This window comes from Pelodiscus sinensis, chromosome 2 (assembly GCF_049634645.1).
Source record: "Pelodiscus sinensis isolate JC-2024 chromosome 2, ASM4963464v1, whole genome shotgun sequence".
Classification (NCBI taxonomy): domain Eukaryota; kingdom Metazoa; phylum Chordata; order Testudines; family Trionychidae; genus Pelodiscus; species Pelodiscus sinensis.
Window position 1 is genome coordinate 175,987,368 of NC_134712.1, and position 19,538 is coordinate 176,006,905.

Sequence of the window (19,538 nt, forward strand, 5' to 3'; positions counted from 1 at the left end):
ATGTGTAATATTGAAATATGTTTCAGGGGGTAGCCGAGTTAGTCTGTACAGAGAAAAAAACAACAAATGGTCTGGTCGCACTTTATAGACTAACGCAACATATAGATGGTATCCTAAGCTTTTGTGGGCACAGCCCATTTCTTCAGATGTGCCACACTTTATTCTAGGACATCATATTCATCTGTCCTCCTCTAATATTCTCCAAAGTCCTCTGTGGGTTCCCATTGCTTTTTTTTAGGTGAAACCACTGGAATAAGTGCAGGGAATATTATCTTATGGAATATTTTGGTTGACTGCTTGTTTGCAAATCAATATTTATCATGATGCTCTGGTAAATATTCTAAAGAAGAATTTAACTAGACCAGAATATAAGTATTATACAGTCATTGTTTGGAAACAGGCCTAACTTATTACAACAAATAATATGGTAGCACTTTAAATTACCGGTACAGTAGTTTGTGCATAAAAGCAGAAAAATGTAGGCCTGTGACTATTTCAGTACCTGAATGGTCCACAGTCAAAGGAAGGAGGGAGGGACATTATGGTGTAGGCCACTGGCAGTAGGCTTAGGAACAGGATCAACAGCAAAAGTCCCATATAAAAATTATTGGATTTGGATGCTTTGAACACTCGTTCATGAGGGACATTGCTAGTCATAACTGCCCAGCACTGAAAATACATGGAGGTTAGTAAGCGCAGTACGTTTATACCAACTAGTCCAGGTGCATAAAAGGATCCCATCCTAAAAAACAAAAAGAGAGAACTATTAACCTAGACTAGGATTCTACTTCAGGAGCATCAGACACATTGGCACAGATGACTGGTATGTATGGAAATGATTCCAAGTACATCATCCTTACGTTCCTCTCATTTCCCCTCCACCCCACTCTCCACAAGCACACCATTTAGGAAAAAACAACCACTCCTGAAAGAGCATCCACCCATTTTAGATGTAGGTCAGGGTCTGCGGTACTAATTTCCATTTAAAATCAGCCAAATATTTTTAATGAGAAGATGAGGAAAGAGCTGTTTATTTTTTCAAGCAAGAGCATAGAAGTAAAAGTTTTAAAACAAAAAACCCATGCAAATCAGTCCGTCCAGTTTGGAAAGCCTAACTGCATTACCAATATTTTGAATTCTTAGTGCTTTAAAGAATTTTTCATTCTAAAAGTCTTGGGAGGGGAAAAAAAGGAGATCTTACCAGATCATTCCTTGATTGAAGATCAAGCCCAACACGTTACCACTAATATCAAACTCAGCATAAGAGGGCTATATGAAATGAGAGGGGAAATAATTTTATGTATAAAGTATCTGCTATTGCTTGGTCTGATCAGGTATATAGGTAGGTACTCATTAAGTCCTAATATGTTAGGGGATTCCAAATACAGTCCTGATAGCTGTCTATTGAGTAGATAATCTGTGGAACTATGAAAACAAAAGAGAAACTATGCACTGTGAGCTCTCTCTCCTCCCTTGGCTTGCTGAAAGCTGAAAAGGCCTCTGGTAGTGGTTACAAAGTCGAGTTGATTTGCTCTTGTTTTGAATCTTCTTTTTGTCCCTACAGTCAGCTATGAGAGAGATCTCCAGTGTGTGGGTTTATTTTACTTCTCCAGCTGCTATATCTGCCCATTGGCCTAGTTATATCTTGGAAAGGTGTTCAATATTTGAGTGCTTATAACAAGATTGAGAGTGAAAAATACCCTAACTACATACACTTGCTTAGATTTCCCAAAAGCGCGGGGGGCAGAGAGAGAGCGGAGTGGTTCTGAGAGGACTTGTGGTTTGTCCAATATGTGGGGTTAATTTGTACTGAAATATCTAAATATCACAGTTGTCTGCAATGGTGTTGTTGCCCTGTTGGTTGAGGATATGAGAGATACAATGTAGGTGAGGTAATATCTTTTATTGGACCAAATTCGTTGGCAAAAGAGTAAAGCTTTCAAGCTCCACAGAGCTCTTCAGGTCTTTCACAAACAGAAGCTGGCCCAGTAGAAGATACTACCTCACCCACACCGTCTCTATAAATACCAAAGGACAGAACTGGCTTGGGTGACAGTCTCTCAACGTTGTAGGCGCTGACAGTGCTATAGTCTAGAATTGATAAGTATTTGATCTACCAGACAGTAGCATTCATCTCCAGAGGGAGATGGTGAGAACCTGATATCCTGGGACATTAAAAACTGGATAGAAGAAGCAGTAGGTTAATATGCCCCAGGAAATAACCATGCCCTGGATTCAGAAAAGGATGGTGGTGAACAGATTAGACGAGCTAAAAGGTCTTTTCTATCTCTAATGTTTGTAATTCTGTAAATTGTGTATGTGCGAGAGAGATTTTTATCCAGTAAAATGCCTACAGGCAGGTCAAGCATGATGTATAATTTTATTCAGTAGAAACGTTGCTCCCTGAGAGAACTGCATCTTGTGTTTGGGAGGCAGCCAAGGGAAGAGTAGTAATTCAGAATGCTCATTCTAATGCCATATGGAACCACCAAGTTTTTTGCCAACACAAGTTACATTGACATACAGCATACAGTTAGCATGCTCTTTGTGCATGTGCATACTGTGGCTCCTTCCACTGTCGCTGCATGTACTCACCAGCAGCGCTTGTGTTGATGGACAGTGCGGTGCAGTCCACCATGAGTAAATAGCCACGCTTGCAACTCTCCACAGTTCATTACACTATCTTCTGGGTCATTTTGAACAGAAATGATGCATTCAGTGGTGACTGGGAGCAAGGGGTCAACGTCCCATAATGTCACCTCTGTCTCATAATGTTCACACTTATTTTAAATTTCCCCATGAAACTGTGCAGTGCTGTTGGCAGTATTCATGTTCCTTTTAATCATAGTAAAATATCTCTCAATGACTATGGCTAACAAACTAAAGGTATAGAGTGTAGCCGAGTTAGTCTGTAACAGGAAAAACTTAAAAAACAACAAATAGTCTGGTAGCACCTTAAAGACTAACAAAACATGTGGATGGTATCATGAGCTTTCATGGGCACATCCCACTTCTTCAGATGACCGGAGTGTTGGAAGTCTAGATCCAAGAATAAATAAGGGAATGAGGGAGGAGAGAAAAAATGGAGGGAGGAAGAAAAAAGAGACAGTGAGTAGATAAGCTTCAGAGGTATAGCCAAGTTAGTCTGTAACAGGAAAGATTTAAAAACAACAAATAGTCTAGTACCATCTTAAACACTAAATAGTTACAAGAGGATGATAAGAACCATTAGTTTGCACTTGGAAAGGAAGATGACCAACACCAGATTCTACACAAACATCAAGAACCATTAGCACCTTCATTGTTTGGTTGGTTGATAATGTGTGGGTCATCCGATATCACGATTCATGCCATTTGCATGAGAATTAAACTTGTGAATAAAGTTAAGGTCCAATCCTTCTCTGTGTATTTGGCTTGTGGAATTGGTTTGAAACAAAACAGTGACTTAGAGATCCATTAATGAGTCTCCAGGAAGATTAAAGTGTTCTCCAACAGGTTTTTGTGTGTTGCCTTTTCAGATATCTGATTTGTATCCATTCATTCTTTCCCATAGAGATTGTCCAGTCTGGCCCATATACATGGCAGAGGGGCATTGCTGGCATTTGATGGCATAGATCACATTAGTGAATGTGCAGTTAAATGAGCCTTTGATTTGGTGGTTGATGTCATTGGGTCCAGTGATGAAATTGCTGGTATAGATGTGTGTGCAGAGTTGGCACTGGGACTGATTGCAGGGTGGGTTCTTGGATGATTATGATGGTGTGCTGCGAGGTTATGGGAAAGAATTTGTTTGAGGCTAGGGGGTTGTCTGTAAATGAGAATTGGCCTTTCTCCCAAGGGAAAGGTAGAAGTGTCTAGGGCAACAAACATGCCACCTTTCCTAACAAGCCAACTTGTGTAGGACAGGCTCAAACTTCTCTCTTCAGACATAAGAATGTTTACCTTCTAAACATTAACAAATCCAGTTAACAGATCACAAAAAATCAGACTGCTGATTTTATTTTAAAAAGAAGTATATGTGGTTGTGAGATTTGTTGTTTTTTCCATGGGGCTCTCAATACTATCAAGGTCTTGTAGGCTAGACCAGATCAGCAATGCAATCTTAGTTAAATTTTTATAGGCCTAGTTGTTGTTTTCTCTCAGAATGCATTTTTCTGTGTCAATATAATGTAGTACTATCCGAGAAAAATTAAGTGCTTCTATCTTTACTCATCAGGCCTGTTTGAACAGTTTGTTCGCTTTCATACAACAGTTTCACAGTACTTTCTTAGCCAGTAGTATGGGGCCAGAACTTCACAAGTCCATTAACTTCCCTCCTAGCAAGGAGAAAATCCTGTCTGTGTCACAGTAGATGTAGGGTGGGTGAATGGAGACGGGGGATGTTGTCAAAATGGAAGTTAGTTGCACCCTTAGCTTTGAATTTATACTTGTTAGGTTATTTTATCATCATTATAAGGTGTCTGGATGGCCTATTCCTCTCACAAGAGGAACATAGACAGTAGAGCAACTTGGCCATTGCAGAGAAGTCTAAAACTCCTCTGAAATCAGAAAATCATAGAATACTAGAACTGGAAGGGACCTTGAGAGGTCATTAAGTCGAGTCACCTGCACTCTTCCACCTCAATTAGGCCTTTTAATTTCTCCATAGGCTTTCTGCATTAAAATTTTACTTGTGATTACACCTCTAGCTTCAATAGCTTCTGAGGTATCTCATCTACTTGCTTGTATTTAACGGTATAAAGCATCTAGGTTTATAGCTTGTATACAAATGAAATGAAAGTGATAACATAAAAACAGGAAAATAATTCTCTAGGGCCCCTTGAATGTAATGATAAACAAATGTATGCCTCCATTAAGTACAGATGTCTTTTAGGGCAGTGTTTCTCAACTTTTTTTTTATAAAGTATCCCCTTAAAAAAAAAGAGTACCCCCAGTACCCACCGTTTTTCAGACACCCAACATTTTTTCTACCATTGCAATATGTTTGTTTAAACAACTTAATCGTAGCAGGGTGGGTGATTAAATTTTGGGGTGTAAAAAATACAAAAATAATCAAATGCTGTAAAACTTAAAACAAAAATTCAGTTTTCTACAAATTTCAGTTGTGTTGACGTACCTCCCAGACTTCTCTCAAGTACCCTTAAGGGTACTTGTACCACTGGTTGAGAAATACTGTGTTAGGGCACTCCTCACAGTTGGAAAACGATCATCTCCTGCCGGGATCCAGGATATCAGAAGCTAGTGGGAGTCACTCAGGTTGCTTGGTGCCTGACTTTCTCCACTGTGGGAGCTGGGAGACTGGCTGGCTGTCCTGCAGCCCTTCCTGAGCTGTCTAGCTCTGCATGGCCAAGCACCCTCCAGGCAGAGCAGTGACACAGCTCTGAGCTGTAATCCTGATGTGCTCTTGCCTCTCTCTGAAGGAGCCAGATCCTGACTACAGAGCCCCACTACCATGAAATGCTCCCCAAGGCCAATGAAGAACAGCAGCAGAGCCATGAGCACCAGGGCAGCAACCAGCAAGTGCATTGGAGAGCATTTCAGGGCTGCCAGGCTCTGGAGACAGGGGGTTTATCTCCATCTGATGCTGGGCTCCATTAGGGAAAGAGCAAAAGGGAGTCAGGAGCACAGCATATAACACTGCCTTCCACTTTGCCTAGGGAGTGCCCTACTGTTCTGAAGTGGCCTGGCTTGGGAAGCAAGATTGAGAGGGCTGCTGGGTCACCAGCCAGCACTTCAATTCCCATAACACAGAGTCAGGGGCCTAAGGGAGCCAGGCAGCTCCTGCAAGCTTCCAATCCCTCAGGTCCTTGCAGGAGGCGATGCTTTTCAAACTGTCAGGTGTGCCCCCCTCAGTGAGGGCCACTCCATAATTTAAAAAACTCCTCTGTGCTCAATGGAAGGCAGAAGTCTGGAGGGGAATGGGATCCCAGGCCGTTCCCCCCACCCCCGCCACTCCTTTTTCTGCCCCCACATCTTTGTGTGCTGGGCAGCTGCCCCATCACTCTGCCCTGGTCACAGCTCTGCAAAATATGATTTGAGGCCAATGTTTGTTAAAACATCCCATTCAAGTGATCTGCTAAATGCAATGAATATATGCTGACGTAACTTGTGTTGGCTAAACTTCACAGTGAAACGAGGGCCTCCGTTCATTTGGCAGCACTTTGTTGAAGTCAGAGTTTTCAAACATGGCAAAACTGAGGTGGGTTTTGTTTCTGAAAAACGAAGAGTGATTCAGATCAGAATTTTGTTGATGTAAATGCTCAAAATTTTGGAGAGGATGGGCATTGGATACATGTTTCTGGTTCTGGACCATTTGCAGTTTCATTTTACCTTAAAACCAATGTGGCTTCTTGCATCAGTGAAATAGTTGTAACCTTCATAGCTTGTTTTTTTTTTTAAAGTTGATTTTAGCTGTAGGCACTTTAAAATTAATAGATTGAATGAAGGGCATATTCCACAATCCATAACAGGAAAAAAAGTGAATATAAATACATTGGTGTCAACTTATGAATGCATTTGAATTATATAGATGATCACCACTGTACTCCCTTAAGTTAGATAAACCTCTTTTGAATGGTAATCAGTTTAGGGATATTGTTAAGAGCAGGCTTTCTTGTAAGATTGTTGTCACTTCTTGGTTAAACACAGACACAAAACCATGAGAGTAGCCATTCTTGGGAGACTATGGCAGTCTTGTGAGGGGTGGTTCTTGCTGTATCCAAATTGTTTCAAAATTTCATGTCAGGAATCTGCAGTGACCTTGGCCAAGGTTTCAAACTCCTGGGCCAGATTGTGTCTGGCACTGCACAGAGGTGAGAATAGGAAGGACACTGGAAAAAAATCACAACCATTCTTTGTTGCCCCTGTGCAAAGGCCATGAACAATCCCAGTCCAAGGACTAATGGTTTCTAGCATTTTTGCAAGTTTCTTGAGCCCTATAGCTTGGAATGGATGGAGCATTATAAAAAAAGGGCCAGGGCCCTTCTCTCTTTCTGCACTCACCAGTGAAGCTGGAATGGCAAGAGGGACAGAATGCTAGACGTTGTACTGAGAGTCATAATTGCAAAACACACTGCTTTCCACAGGGGTGAATGATTAAAGCCGCAACTTTGTCCTTAGTGAACAAGGGCCGTGTACTGCTACTGGTAGATTCAGTGGGAGTGAGATTAGACCCTCAAGCTCCTGGAGACTCGCTTTTGCCTAGTAAGTCCGGTAAGTTTGTGATAAAATCTGATTGCAGTTTGTTTTCTGAGATACAAAACTACTATATAGCAGGACTGTGTCGGGGGCCAGAGACAAAGAAAGCAGGGAGCATATAATGAACCCTAAGGCAGTATTTTTAAGTGTCAATGAGAGAGGTGAATAGATGTAGAAGAAGCATTTAAAAAAATCAAAAAGTGCCCAAAGGATATAAAAGGGCGTACAGCATAGCTTTCCTGGAGGGCTTCTCATAAAGCAGCCAGAAAGGATGAAAGGAACTCCCCAATAGCATTTTAGAGGTTGTTTTGAAGGAAAACTCTCAGGAAATCAAACAAGCCTAACAAAAAGAAAGAAAGTGAGGAGGAGGGGGAAATAGAAGCTAAGGCATAAAAGCTGAGATCTCTCAAAAGCAAGATCCATGAGCATGGTTAACACACACAATTTGATTCACATGCAGTTTGAATCGCTGGATTCTTCACATTGCTTAAATCCCCAGGGCAAATCTTCAAAGCAGGGATGGGTTTTAAACTCTAAAAAACATGTACCACTTCTTTGCAACTGAAAGGGAAGGAGTTCACAGAGGAAGGGTACTGGATGGGAGATGAATGGGCAAAGAGGAGCTGGAGAAGGAACTAGGGTAAAGTATTGACCTGCTGTAGCAGGCACTGAAGTCTTGATTCATCCCTTTTTTTAAATGAAGAACTGATGGCTCCTTGGCAGAGAATTTGAATAAAAAGTATCAGTTGTAATAAATCAAACCACAGATAGAGGAAACTTTAAAGAACGGGGCAGCTTGCCAAGACCTAGAGGACAATCTTTGAGGGCATGAAGTTTTTAAGCACCAAAATCACAAGACTGATGTAAATGAAACTATGAGAGTCCTTCAGTTGTTCATAAGTTCAAAGAATTATGGGAAAAGGGGGAATTTAAGTTTAAGCATCTGTTACTAGTCTAAAAATATGCTCTCACTGATACTGCGCTCTCTTCTGCTGCAGGAGGAGGGAGTGCAGCATTCTCCCCCCCCCCAGAAATCAACCTAACGGACTATTGGATGAGAGGAAAGCAACCTGTGCTCTCACCCCAATTTCACTCTATAGGACAGTGGGAAAGGTAAACACTTCTCCCTTCAGTGGCAGTTATGCTGAGTCCGGAGCCCATAGACTGTACGCTGTCAGGGTTAGTGCTATAAGTGGGACACCCACCTAAGTTTAATTAGTGAAGTGTCACCGTTGACCAGCAGAAACTTCTCTGTAAAAGGAAAACTGCTCTTTGTTCTATTGGAATTAGGGCTGATCAGACCTTGCCACGTTCAGCTCATTGTGCTGGTTGTGAAATGAGCTGTGCTGGTTGGTTTTGTGAGGTTCTGATGGAACCAGCCTCTTGATGCTCAGCAATCAGAGCTCAGTGACAGAGAAATTACTTGCCAAAAACCGGTAGGTTTGAGAGAGTTGCCTTGGCATATTTACAGGTATGGGAAGTAATGCTGAGCTTCAAGTACATTCTGGAAAGCACTACCTGTGGGGGGTCTCATGGCACATTTCATGCCTAGAGGCAGCATTGCAAGGGGGTCTGTGCCACCTGGTGGGCATTTTCATGGTCCCCACAGTGGCTTCTCTCTTTGTCTCTTCCATGGCCTGGTCCTCTAGTCATGTCACTTACAAGTTCAGCTCCTTTCCAGGGCAACAAAAGTCTAATAGTAAGTCTAAAATATATCTCTAACTTTTTCTGTCCCTCGCAGGCAATGCTACACTCTTCTGCTTTGCTTCTTCTCCTGGGCTCTTCAGAGTTTCTTGTAAACTGCTCTTTCTACAGCAGGATTCCCCACATAGCCTCTCTTCCCTAAGGATCACACGATCCTAACCTAGTCTCCATCAGTATCTTTTCAACCTGTCTGCCTCTCAGGCCTTTCCCAGAGTGGGAATCCTCTTTATTCCTCTCTCCTGAGCCTCCTCCCTCTGAATTCAGCTCTGTTTAAATTGTCCTCTGCAACCAGGGTCTGTTATTCCATCATGTTCATCTGGGATCACTAGTTACCCTAAATTGCTAGATTATGGGCAAGGCTGAATCTAGCCTGCCTTACAGGGAAAGCAGGCCTCTGACAGGCCAAATGCACACTCTTGTGCCCAACTGAGCTTATAAAAGTATGGACAGCTGTAATTCCTTTCGTTTTTGTAGCTGGTTGTAACCGGGGAGACTTCCTCTCAAAGTGATTCTGGATTGTACATTTTCTTAATCTCAGAGTTCTTTTGTGTTGGTGGTTGTTTTGTTTTGCTTCTATAATTTAGGCAAATCCATGCCGTTACACACACACACACACACACACACACACACACACACACACACACACACACACACACACACACACACGGTTTTTAAACTAGTCTCTTGCTTAGTTACTGGAGTGGTTCCCGATGGCTGATGTCATTTTCAAGGGTCCAATTACTGCACACCATTTATATCTAGCCTTATGCTCCTCTGTGTTGCCTGAGGTGAACTCTTGCACCTACTCTTTGTTCAGCCTGGAAGAAACTGCGTGCAAACGTACAGAAGAAGGAACACTATATTGAAGGGCATATAATATTGCAAGGGATTCACACAGTTACCAATGTATCCTACATCATCCATAGTGAACACTAAATAGGAAGGTCGTGGGGCTTAAGGAGGTGACCTACATGGGGAGGACTTTGAACATTTAGCTAAACAAATTTCAATCTGCAAGTGAACACATAATTGATTCCTTGTGAATTCAGCTGCAGAGTTTAATTCACAAACTCTGAAATGAACGGAATCTTGCAGGGTTCAAGTCAGCCCTTATGTTAGTAGGACTAGACAGGGTTTTTTTTCCCACCGAGGTGAACTTTATTGACCTGCAGAGAAATGTTGCATGAATTATAGACTCATAGAACACTAGAACTGAAAGGGACCTCGAGAGATTGAGTCCAGTTCCCTGCCCTCACAGCAGGACCAAGCACCATCTAGATCATCCCTGGCAGGTTTCTATCCAACCTGCTCTTAAATATCTCCAGAGATGTCTAGGGAGGTTGTGGAATCTACAATTTATTCCAGTGTGTACCCACGCTAACAGTTAGGAAGTTTTTCCTAATGTCCAACCTAAACCTCCCATGCTGCAATTTAAGCCCCTTGCCTCTTGTCCTGTCATCAGAGGCTGAGGAGAACAATTTTTCTCTCTCCTCCTTATAACACCCTTTTAGATACTTTAAATCTGCTGTCATGTCCCCTTTCAGTCTTCTATTTTCTAAAACATCTAAAATATCAAATTAGATTGAACTAAGGCTTGATGGTTTTAAAAAATCTATTATATAATGTAAATAAAAGGCTAAAATTGTTTATATCCTTTCAGCAATAAGACACTGACTTACAAATCCAGCCTCCAGGTCCCAGCACCAGCAGTAGTTCACAAATCTGACAAAGCAAGCACGAATAAAATCTCCCACCAGGATGGTTACATAGGTCACCAGAATATCAGACACAGTGAGCCTTACAAATTCCTGCAATATAACACAAGGAAAAAGCAATTAGCTACTGTAATTTAAGTGGTGCATTATAAGACTATATTCTCCCTTAATCTGTGTCTCTTCACATAAGTGACCTTTAAAACAAAGTAGAAGTTGGGCCTTTTTCCTGTCTTCTGACTTTTGGTAATGCTCACCATCTGTGTGTTTCAAGAAGGCAGGGTGCATTACAGCCACCAACTGTCATTTGCTGGTGGGTTTTTTTGACTAATATTAGTTATTAGGTTTAAGTTCAGTTGTTTTGATCTTATTTTGGTTGTTTGGGTTTGGAATGCAGATGGTAGGTGATGGTGGCCTTTGATATACAGGAGATCAGATTAGATGATCTGGTAGTCCCTTCTGGCCTTCAATTCTCTGGCTCCTTTATGAATTATTTGCAGTGTTAGTATAGCCATGTTTGGCCTAGGCCAGTGGTGGGGAACTTAAGGCCCCCGGATGTGGCCCCCAGCTTGCCTGAATCCAGCTGTTGAGGCTCAGGACCCCCTCCCCCTCGCCCAACATTGGGGAGCATGTGCTGGTGCTCCAGCCCCACCACTGCCCCGCCACAAGATTGGGGTACCAGCACAAAATCTACAAGGCTGGCCCTCCTCCCATCTCCCTCCCCTAGGCTCTGGTGTGCAAGAGGAATGTGGGGAGAGTCTTCCTACTTCTCAGCTGGAGGGTCACATCTGTGAAGATTTTTTTCTTTTGTTTTGTTTTTTGTTTCTCACTTGTGTGTGGCCCAGACTAATTTTTCTGTGGGTCAGCGGCTTCTGATCCAAAAAGGGTTCCTCACCCCTGGCCTAGGCTATGAGAGAAGAGTTGGGTGAGGTAATATCTTTTTATTGGGCCAATTTTGATTGGTGAAAGGTACAAACTTTTGACACCCCTAACAGTGTTCCCTCTAATTTTTTCCATCCATGTGCAGAACAAATTTTGTTATATGTACTGAGGCATGTGCAGATGTGCACTACAAGTAGTAACTGCCAGTTGTGGGCTCTGGGCGCTCTGCTAATTAGCTGCACAGCATTTGAATCTCTCCTGGGTGGTCACCCAAGCACTCAACTTACAGGGAACAGTGCTCCCTAGAGCCACTTGTGGAGGTCTGGAAAAGGTAATTAGATTGTCAGAGCTAAATACACTTGAACCTCTTTAATCCGTCAACCCTGGGAGACTGGTATGCCAGATAAAAGAATTTTCTGGGCCAGGGAGGATGCTGAGGGGTCTGGACATTAGGGGGTTAACTGATGGGGAGCTTACCTGGTGCCCTACTCTCGGGGACACATGTGACTCTGCACCCCAGTCCGCTCCCAGGCACCATGCTCTGCCACTATGGGAGCGGTGAAGAAAAGTTTCTGGAGAAGCATGTTGCTGCACTACTGGTACCCCTGCTGGGGACGTAGGGGGAGCAGCAGTGTGCAGAGCCATTTCCTCTTCTGTCTACCACGGTCCCAAATCAGGGACACCCAGGGTACAGAGGTTCAAGTATACAAGGTGATACAGACCCTTAAGCATAAGGAGTTAACACACATGGCAAGAAACCATTCAAAAGGAGATGGGCAGGTGACTCCTGTGCAGTTAGAGCACAAAGGAGGGGTAGTGAGTTACAGACTGTTGTTATGAAACATAAAATCAGTGTCTGTATCAAGTCCATGATTTTTTGAGCCTAGAAGAGGTTGTTTTTTTTATGAATTTAAGCTCCCAGGCTCACTTTATCTAGTCTTTCTATTAGATACTGAGTGAAACATGGTGAATAATAATTAAAAATCGCTCTTTAATGCATGACCAAACTTACAATACAGTCTACATCACCCGTTGTAATAGCTTCCAGTATTGGCTGCTCAGTGCTTCTGAAAATCAGCCTTCATGAAAATGTCTCAGATTGGACACTCTTGAAAATTTTGTCCTAAATGCTCAGAGCAAAACATAGAGTTGGGATCCTAACCAGGAATATTGCCTAGGTCTCATGATAACCCATGCTCTGCCCACAAGATCAACTTCCTTTCATAGAGCTTCATCTGTGAGGGAAGGAATGCTTGTAATTCCCAATGATGTCAGTGGTAGTTTGAGTGCTTCCATTAGCTAGAAGAAGGGAGTTGGCTCTTTGCAGAATTAGGCCCCTATGCTGTGCAGCAGAGCTACTGCTACTGCAGAAATTTTTAAAAGCACCTATGTTAGTCATTTGGGCAGAAAACGTCAAAGACTTGGTTTTTAAATTTTACCAATGAAAACAGCAACCGCTAAGAAACGTCTAAATATTATTGTAGCTGAGATCTGCAAAAATGCTTACAATGCCCACGGTTGTCTCCCAGCAAGGGCCTCTAGGCACATCTGCAGGATCAAGAGGAGGTGGTGTAACATCACTGTTGTTCACTGCAGATGAGTTATAGTAGCTAAACAAGGTCCAGTATGTAATGTTCTTTATCGCTACTTCTTCAGTCAGCTAAAACAGAAAAGACATATCCATCTGAAAATGTCTAGTGTTGGACCTAAACCAACACACCAGATCAAAGCACATATCAGACACAGAGGGCAAACCATAATAGCATCTAGGGGCTTACCTACAAAGAGACCTAGTGTGCAGCAAACCATGCTGTGCATCTACACTAGCATATTTGCCTGCCATGCTCTAATTGGCTGTGTGGACCGTGCCACTGCACACACACAGCCCCATAGTTTTGAAACAGGAGTACAGGCAGTCCCCGGGTTACATGGATCCGACTTACATCGGATCCCTACTTACAAACGGGGTGAGGCAACCCCGCACTAGCTGCTTCCCCCCAGCAGACTAGGGAGACGCGAAGCTAGCACCCTCCCCCCCCAGCAGACCAGGGAGATGCGGAGCGGCTTTTCTCAGCAGACACCTCAGCTTGAGAATAAAGGACTGAGGGAAGTGAGGTGTGGGAGAAGAAAACTGAGCTCTGGAGAAATGTTTGGCTAGAGTTTCCCCTACAATATGTACCAGTTCCGACTTACATACAAATTCAACTTAAGAACAAACCTACAGTCCCTATCTTGTACTTAACCCGGGGACTGCCTGTACTAGATGAGTCCTAGAGAACTTGATCTGCCCTTTTAAGCAGTTTCATGGTTAATAGAGATGGGTGCGGTCCCCCTTTCCCCCTGCCGTATAGAACCATTGCAGCTCAAGAAATAAACAGTCTTGTTCATCATAAAGTTCATACCACGGCTGAAGTGGTGCATAGACCTTACGTTCTGCTGTGGAAGGGTGGACATCGCTTTCCCTGAAATCACTTTTAAACAGGTCATGCATGACGCATGAATGGAGAAAGCTGGAAATAGAGGCTGAATGCATAAAATGTTGCCTTTGCAGAGCCTGCTGCTGGCAGTGCTCCTACTGGCCCTGAGTCCGATCCCTTTGCTCATGCTAATGGACACCTGACTCCAAGTGCAGCTCACTGCTTGTGACCAGGATCTCTTATGTTGTAAAATTTCATTCAAGGTGAGAAAAGGCATCAGAATTTGGGCACTGTCAACAGAGAGATTGCACTTTGTGGATGTTTTCCACAAAGATTCAGAGGGAGCCTTTACTGATTGTTTTCACTTGATCATTTTTCAGGGCAGAATAATCTTCCCTGATTCCTTTTATTGTTCTCATTTTCAAGTGTTTTTCTGTGGATCATTTAGACACGTCTCCCTTTCTAATGCTCTTTATCTGTCAGCAGCACTCCAAAGACAGATGTAAAACCCATAGCTGAGGTGGTGCACTAGTAGAAACTGCAAACCTTGTCCGATAAAAATATTCAAGTTGCCCTAGTATTCAGCCATTACAGAAGAGAATAATCTCTCTGCCCACATGCATAATAGAAGTTTGTACATCTCTAGTAGCTGAGAGTGGCTCAGTCGGGTTTCTCCAGTTTCTCATTTCTGAGAGTGGTAACGTAGCATTTCCAAAATGTGGTATTAACATTTCCATTTTGAATAATGAATGAACAACTGGAATCCATGCATGAAAGTCTTAGAGGAATGGTGTCTCCAAGCAGTTGTTCAGTGGGGATGATTTGTGAAAAAAACTTTTATATGCATCTGAATAAAAAATTCAATAATACCCTATTGCAAGGAAGCCTTTTGTTCCGGTTAGCTATAAAAATCATGATCACACACAGATTTTGTTTTCTTTCACTGTAGTACTACTTACCTTTTCATTGACATCATCCATTAAGGCCAATAAAAAGGTATAGAGGTTCCCAAGGAACAGAGCAAAGATACGTCCCAGCTGCCATTTCAATCCAATGCGAGGATGGTAATCCTCTAAGGCAGCAATGGTTTCAAACAGTGGAGGACAAAACATTCCTAGCAAGGACATTACAATTTCAACCTGCCAAATGAGGGAATCGCTGTTAATAATAACAAGAATGATGTTATTTTCAGTACTTATCAAAATTAGATCTTAGAGGATTTTGAATATCAAGGCCACTTAACTGCCTATAAAGAGGAAGCTGACATCTCTTTTCAGAGTCTGCAATTTTCCATGAATTCAGGTCAGGAAATGTATTAACAGTACATAGTGCTGAGACAGTTATGCTATGCATGTTGCCAGATTAGTCCCTGCTCCTTATTAACGAAGTCCAATTACAGTAATAAGGCTTAAACAGTGACACATCTGCACAATTTAGCGGCTGCAGGCAGTTAGTCAGCAAATGATTGGAGCTTTTGATGGGCTTATGAGGTGTTTTGAGCTAAAATGACTTCAGTTCCTGGCATATCTAATTTACTCTTTTTCTTACAGTCCCAAAGGCTTACTAATGTGGGTTGACCTACACATTTTGCCAGAACATTTATGTTATCAGAAAGGTCAACAGAAGATGCTCTCATGACCCCAGTTCTGTAAGGAGCTTGCTAACCGCAACTCATATTTACTTTAAAGTCAGCTGAAGTCTTTCAGGATCCAGTCCAATAATCCTATTTTAATATAGAAAGAATATAATAGAAACTAAGCTCTCAACCTGTGCATAAAATCACCTTGATTTCTTTTTGAATGCGTGTCACCTTCACACTTTTAAGAACATGTTGCTGACTAGGGGGAAAACATACCTGGAACTCTGATTTGTTATAAAGTCAGTAATGATGCATAGACTCTATCTTTGGTCACACATGTACCTTACTCAGAGAGGGAATGCTGGCCAGAAGTTGGTCGTGAGGAATATTACTTTCTTTTGGAAAAGTGCCACAAGTTCTTAAAACATCAGTAGGAAAGCCCCATTGGTTAAAACTGACTAAAACTTTTCTGAAGGAACATTTTTCTGTTGGAAAATACTGATTTGGCTAACTTGAAAATTTTTTTTCAGGAATTATCAATTTTGTGAAAATTCTCTCAGGAAATGATCTAAACATTTAGTTTGGGCTTTATCATTTCAACTTGTATTTAAGAACATAAGAACGGACATAGAGACCAAAGGTCCATCTAGCCCAGTATCCTGTCTGCTGACAGTAGCCAATACCAGATGCCCCAGAGAGAGGGAACACAAGTAATCATCATGCAATCCCTCTCCTGTCATCCATTTCCAGATAAACGGAGGCTAGGGACACCATTCCTACACATCCTGGATAATAGCCAATGATGGGCCTAACCTCCAGGAATCGATCTAGCTCTTTTTTGAACCCTGTTAAAGTCCTAGTCTTCACAACATCCTCTGGCAAGGAGTTTCACAGGCTGTCTGTGCACTGAGTGAAGAAAAACTTCCGTGTGTGTGTGTGTATAATATTCAACAAAAGTTGAAATGATGAAGTTCAAATGAAACATTTTGATAAGGTCAAAACAAAACACATTCAGGAATACTTCATTCTGTGAAAAATTCTGAGATTTCAACTTTTCACCCCAAAATGTAGCAAAACTGGATGTCAACGTCTTGGCATTTCCTACAGGCTGGAAATTCTATTTTTCAACAAGCTCTATCAGAGAAGGACAGAAGGGATCTCAATTTAACTATTTTATCTGAAGGGAAGGCACCTCTAACAACCGAGGACCCTTCTACTACAACACTGTATGTCAATACCAGCTATGAGACTTGGGATAAAATTCTCCAAAGCACTTAAGTCCCATTGAATGTTAATGGTACTTAGTTGAAGTGACTTAAGATACTGTGGGTGGAACAACCTTATGGCAGAAAATACTAGAACTTGGATCAAATGGCAGACCTGTGGGGCTCATGCTGTGGAGCTAAAAAATAGCAGTGTAGATGTTCCCTTGTGTGCTGGAACCTGGGCGGGTCTCAGTGCCTGAGTTTCAGCCAAACAGGAATGTTTACATAGCTATTTTTAGCTCTGTAACATGAGCCCAAGTAAATGTATCCAAGCTCTGAAACTATCCACCCCCTTTGTTCAGATATACACGTTGGTGCTTTTGAACATTTTAACCTTAATCCTAAAAGGAGACTTGAACTCACAATATTTTGGCTTAGCAGCTGTCTACATGCTAACAATTACTTCACTTGTCTCCAACCCAAGTCTATGCCACAGAAAATCAGAAACAAACTCTTCTTACCTCATTTCTTTCATACCACCCTATGTTTTGCATTTTTGAAAAATTCTGGGACCGTTTAACCACAAAATAAATAAGGTAGCCACTTCCACACAAGCAACATATGATAAGCACATTTGCCAGAACCCGAAGGAATCTTCTCAGATGGATGTTCTCATCTTTGTTACTTTCTTGTTCATCCACAATAGATTCCTTTAAATAGATACATTTTAAAGAATTGTAGCAGACAGACAGAGTCATGGAATTTTTTGGCCAGAAGGGACAATTAGATTATCACAGACTATAATATTTAATCAGTTACCCCATGCTGTTATTGAGGACAAATGCTTTAGCCAAACACTAGGCAATCTCCCAGAAAGGCACCCCGTCTTCATTTGAAGACATCAGAAGATGGAGAATTTACCATTTACTTGGGAAGTTTTCCCCAATGTTCCACTAGTTAATCACTCTCACTGTTAAACGTTTATGTTTTCATCTTCCAGCCATTGGTTCTCATTAAGCCTTTCTTTGCTAGATTAAAGAACTGGTTAAATGCAGGTTCTGAGTACTTTCCTTCACCCCCTCCCCAGGAAAGTACTCCTAACCTGTATTCAAGCTTCTCAATCTTATTTTTGATAAGCTGTAAGAGAATGATACATCTCTTGTTATGAGGACTTTTCTCCAGTCAGATCATTTTTCCATCCTCTCCAATTTTTCTAGATTTCTTTTGCCTCTGGTTTCCTAAAAATCTCTATATTGTCCACTGCCCTACTAACCGTGGGTTTTTTGTCCTGTTGTCATTAGCTTCCCTTATCAATTTTCAGAGGGGTAGCCGTGTTAGTCTGAATCAGAAAAAGCGGCAAGGAGTCCTGTGGCACCTTATAGACTAACTGAAGTGTAGGAGCATAAGCTTTCGTGGGCAAAGACCCACTTCGTCAGATGCATGCATCTGACGAAGTGGGTCTTTGCCCATGAAGCTTATGCTCCTACACTTCAGTTAGTCTATAAGGTGCCACAGGACTCCTCGCCGCCTTATCAATTTTGTGCACTTGATAATTTAATTTATATCAATTGCTCTGTCTTCCCCTTTTCCCCATTGGTTTTATATATATATTAATTTCTAATTTCTGTCTTCTTTTTGCTCTCTTGACTGTGAAATCATGGCTTTTTGGACATTTAATAAACTCTTCTTAAAGAAGTCTCAATTTTCATTCATAAACATTCAAACATTTTTTCTGTTTAAAGATTTCCTCCCTATTTCACTCAACATTTTCCTCCACTTTGGGGAAAAAATTGGAGTTTTTGAAGCATATATTTGTTTGCTTGGGTTGCCTGAATTGAATGTAATCAGGTCATAATTTTTTGTTAGTAGGCAAACACTATTCCAGTCCAGTAATTAAATACTTTGTCACAGTGAGGTACATAATAGTTTCTTCATGTTAGATATAATATTGTTTGCATTGGAAATATCTATATATCTATAGAAACTAATGGACTTCCAGCATAAGCCACCCAAACTGAAGTTCCCTATAACATGTTTTTTCTTTTCACACATAGATGAGTGTTAAGGAGTAACTCATCCTGTTCTCTGATTTGATTTGGTGGTTTGTAACAGAGCCCCACCAGTGTCCTCTCCTGGCCTCTGTCAGTTAGAATATTGGGCTGTATGCATTCAAGATCCTGCTCTTCTGAGTTACCAATAAAATAGGTAAAGAGCATTAAATGTAGAGTGCCACCCACTTTTACTGACTTTGACCTTCCTTAACAGCTTATAACCGTGATTATAACATTCCAATCATGTGAATCATCCCTCCCATTTACAGTAATGCTAATTATATCAAATTTCTTCTTATTAATAAGGCATTCCAATTCCTCTTGCTTGTTACCCAGCCTCATATCACTGGTATCTAAGCAACTGAAAAAAATGTCTTTCCTTCACATGCTTTGTAACATTAGTTCAGTTTATTCTCCACACTCTTGAGTTTGTAGCACATTTGTCATCTTAGCACCCTTTCCTTGCCTTGTACATTTATTGTAATGTCTAAACATACACTTATTAGACCACCTGTGGAACAAATTTGTGCTTTCAGAACCAGGAAGATTGGTATCCAAGGTGTGTCTTAATTACAGCTGGGTAGAACCATTTTTTCAAAGTATTGTAAAGGATTTTCCCCATACTAGAGCTTTTTTTAAAAAGCCCCTTACACCTCAGCGTGATGTGGCATTTTTCTGAATTGTTGGGATCCTAAATCTTCCCTATCTACCTGCTCACTCCTACAATAAAAGGAAAAGGTTCAGAATGGTTCAGGCTTTTCAGGATTGAGCCAAAAGCAATTTAAAAACAA

General features: G+C 41.5%; 1 protein-coding gene across 1 annotated transcript in view; it reads right to left on the minus strand.

The window, feature by feature from the left end:
• Positions 1-19,538, minus strand: part of TMC2 (transmembrane channel like 2) — a 62,477-nt gene that overhangs the window by 12,257 nt on the left and 30,682 nt on the right. Inside the window, exons 11-16 of the mRNA XM_075919832.1 lie at positions 17,218-17,406; positions 14,872-15,051; positions 13,003-13,155; positions 10,581-10,709; positions 1,202-1,269; positions 503-742 (exon numbers count right to left, since the gene is read on the minus strand). Coding sequence (XP_075775947.1) covers positions 503-742; positions 1,202-1,269; positions 10,581-10,709; positions 13,003-13,155; positions 14,872-15,051; positions 17,218-17,406 — 959 coding nt within the window. The remainder of the gene's footprint in view (positions 1-502; positions 743-1,201; positions 1,270-10,580; positions 10,710-13,002; positions 13,156-14,871; positions 15,052-17,217; positions 17,407-19,538) is intronic.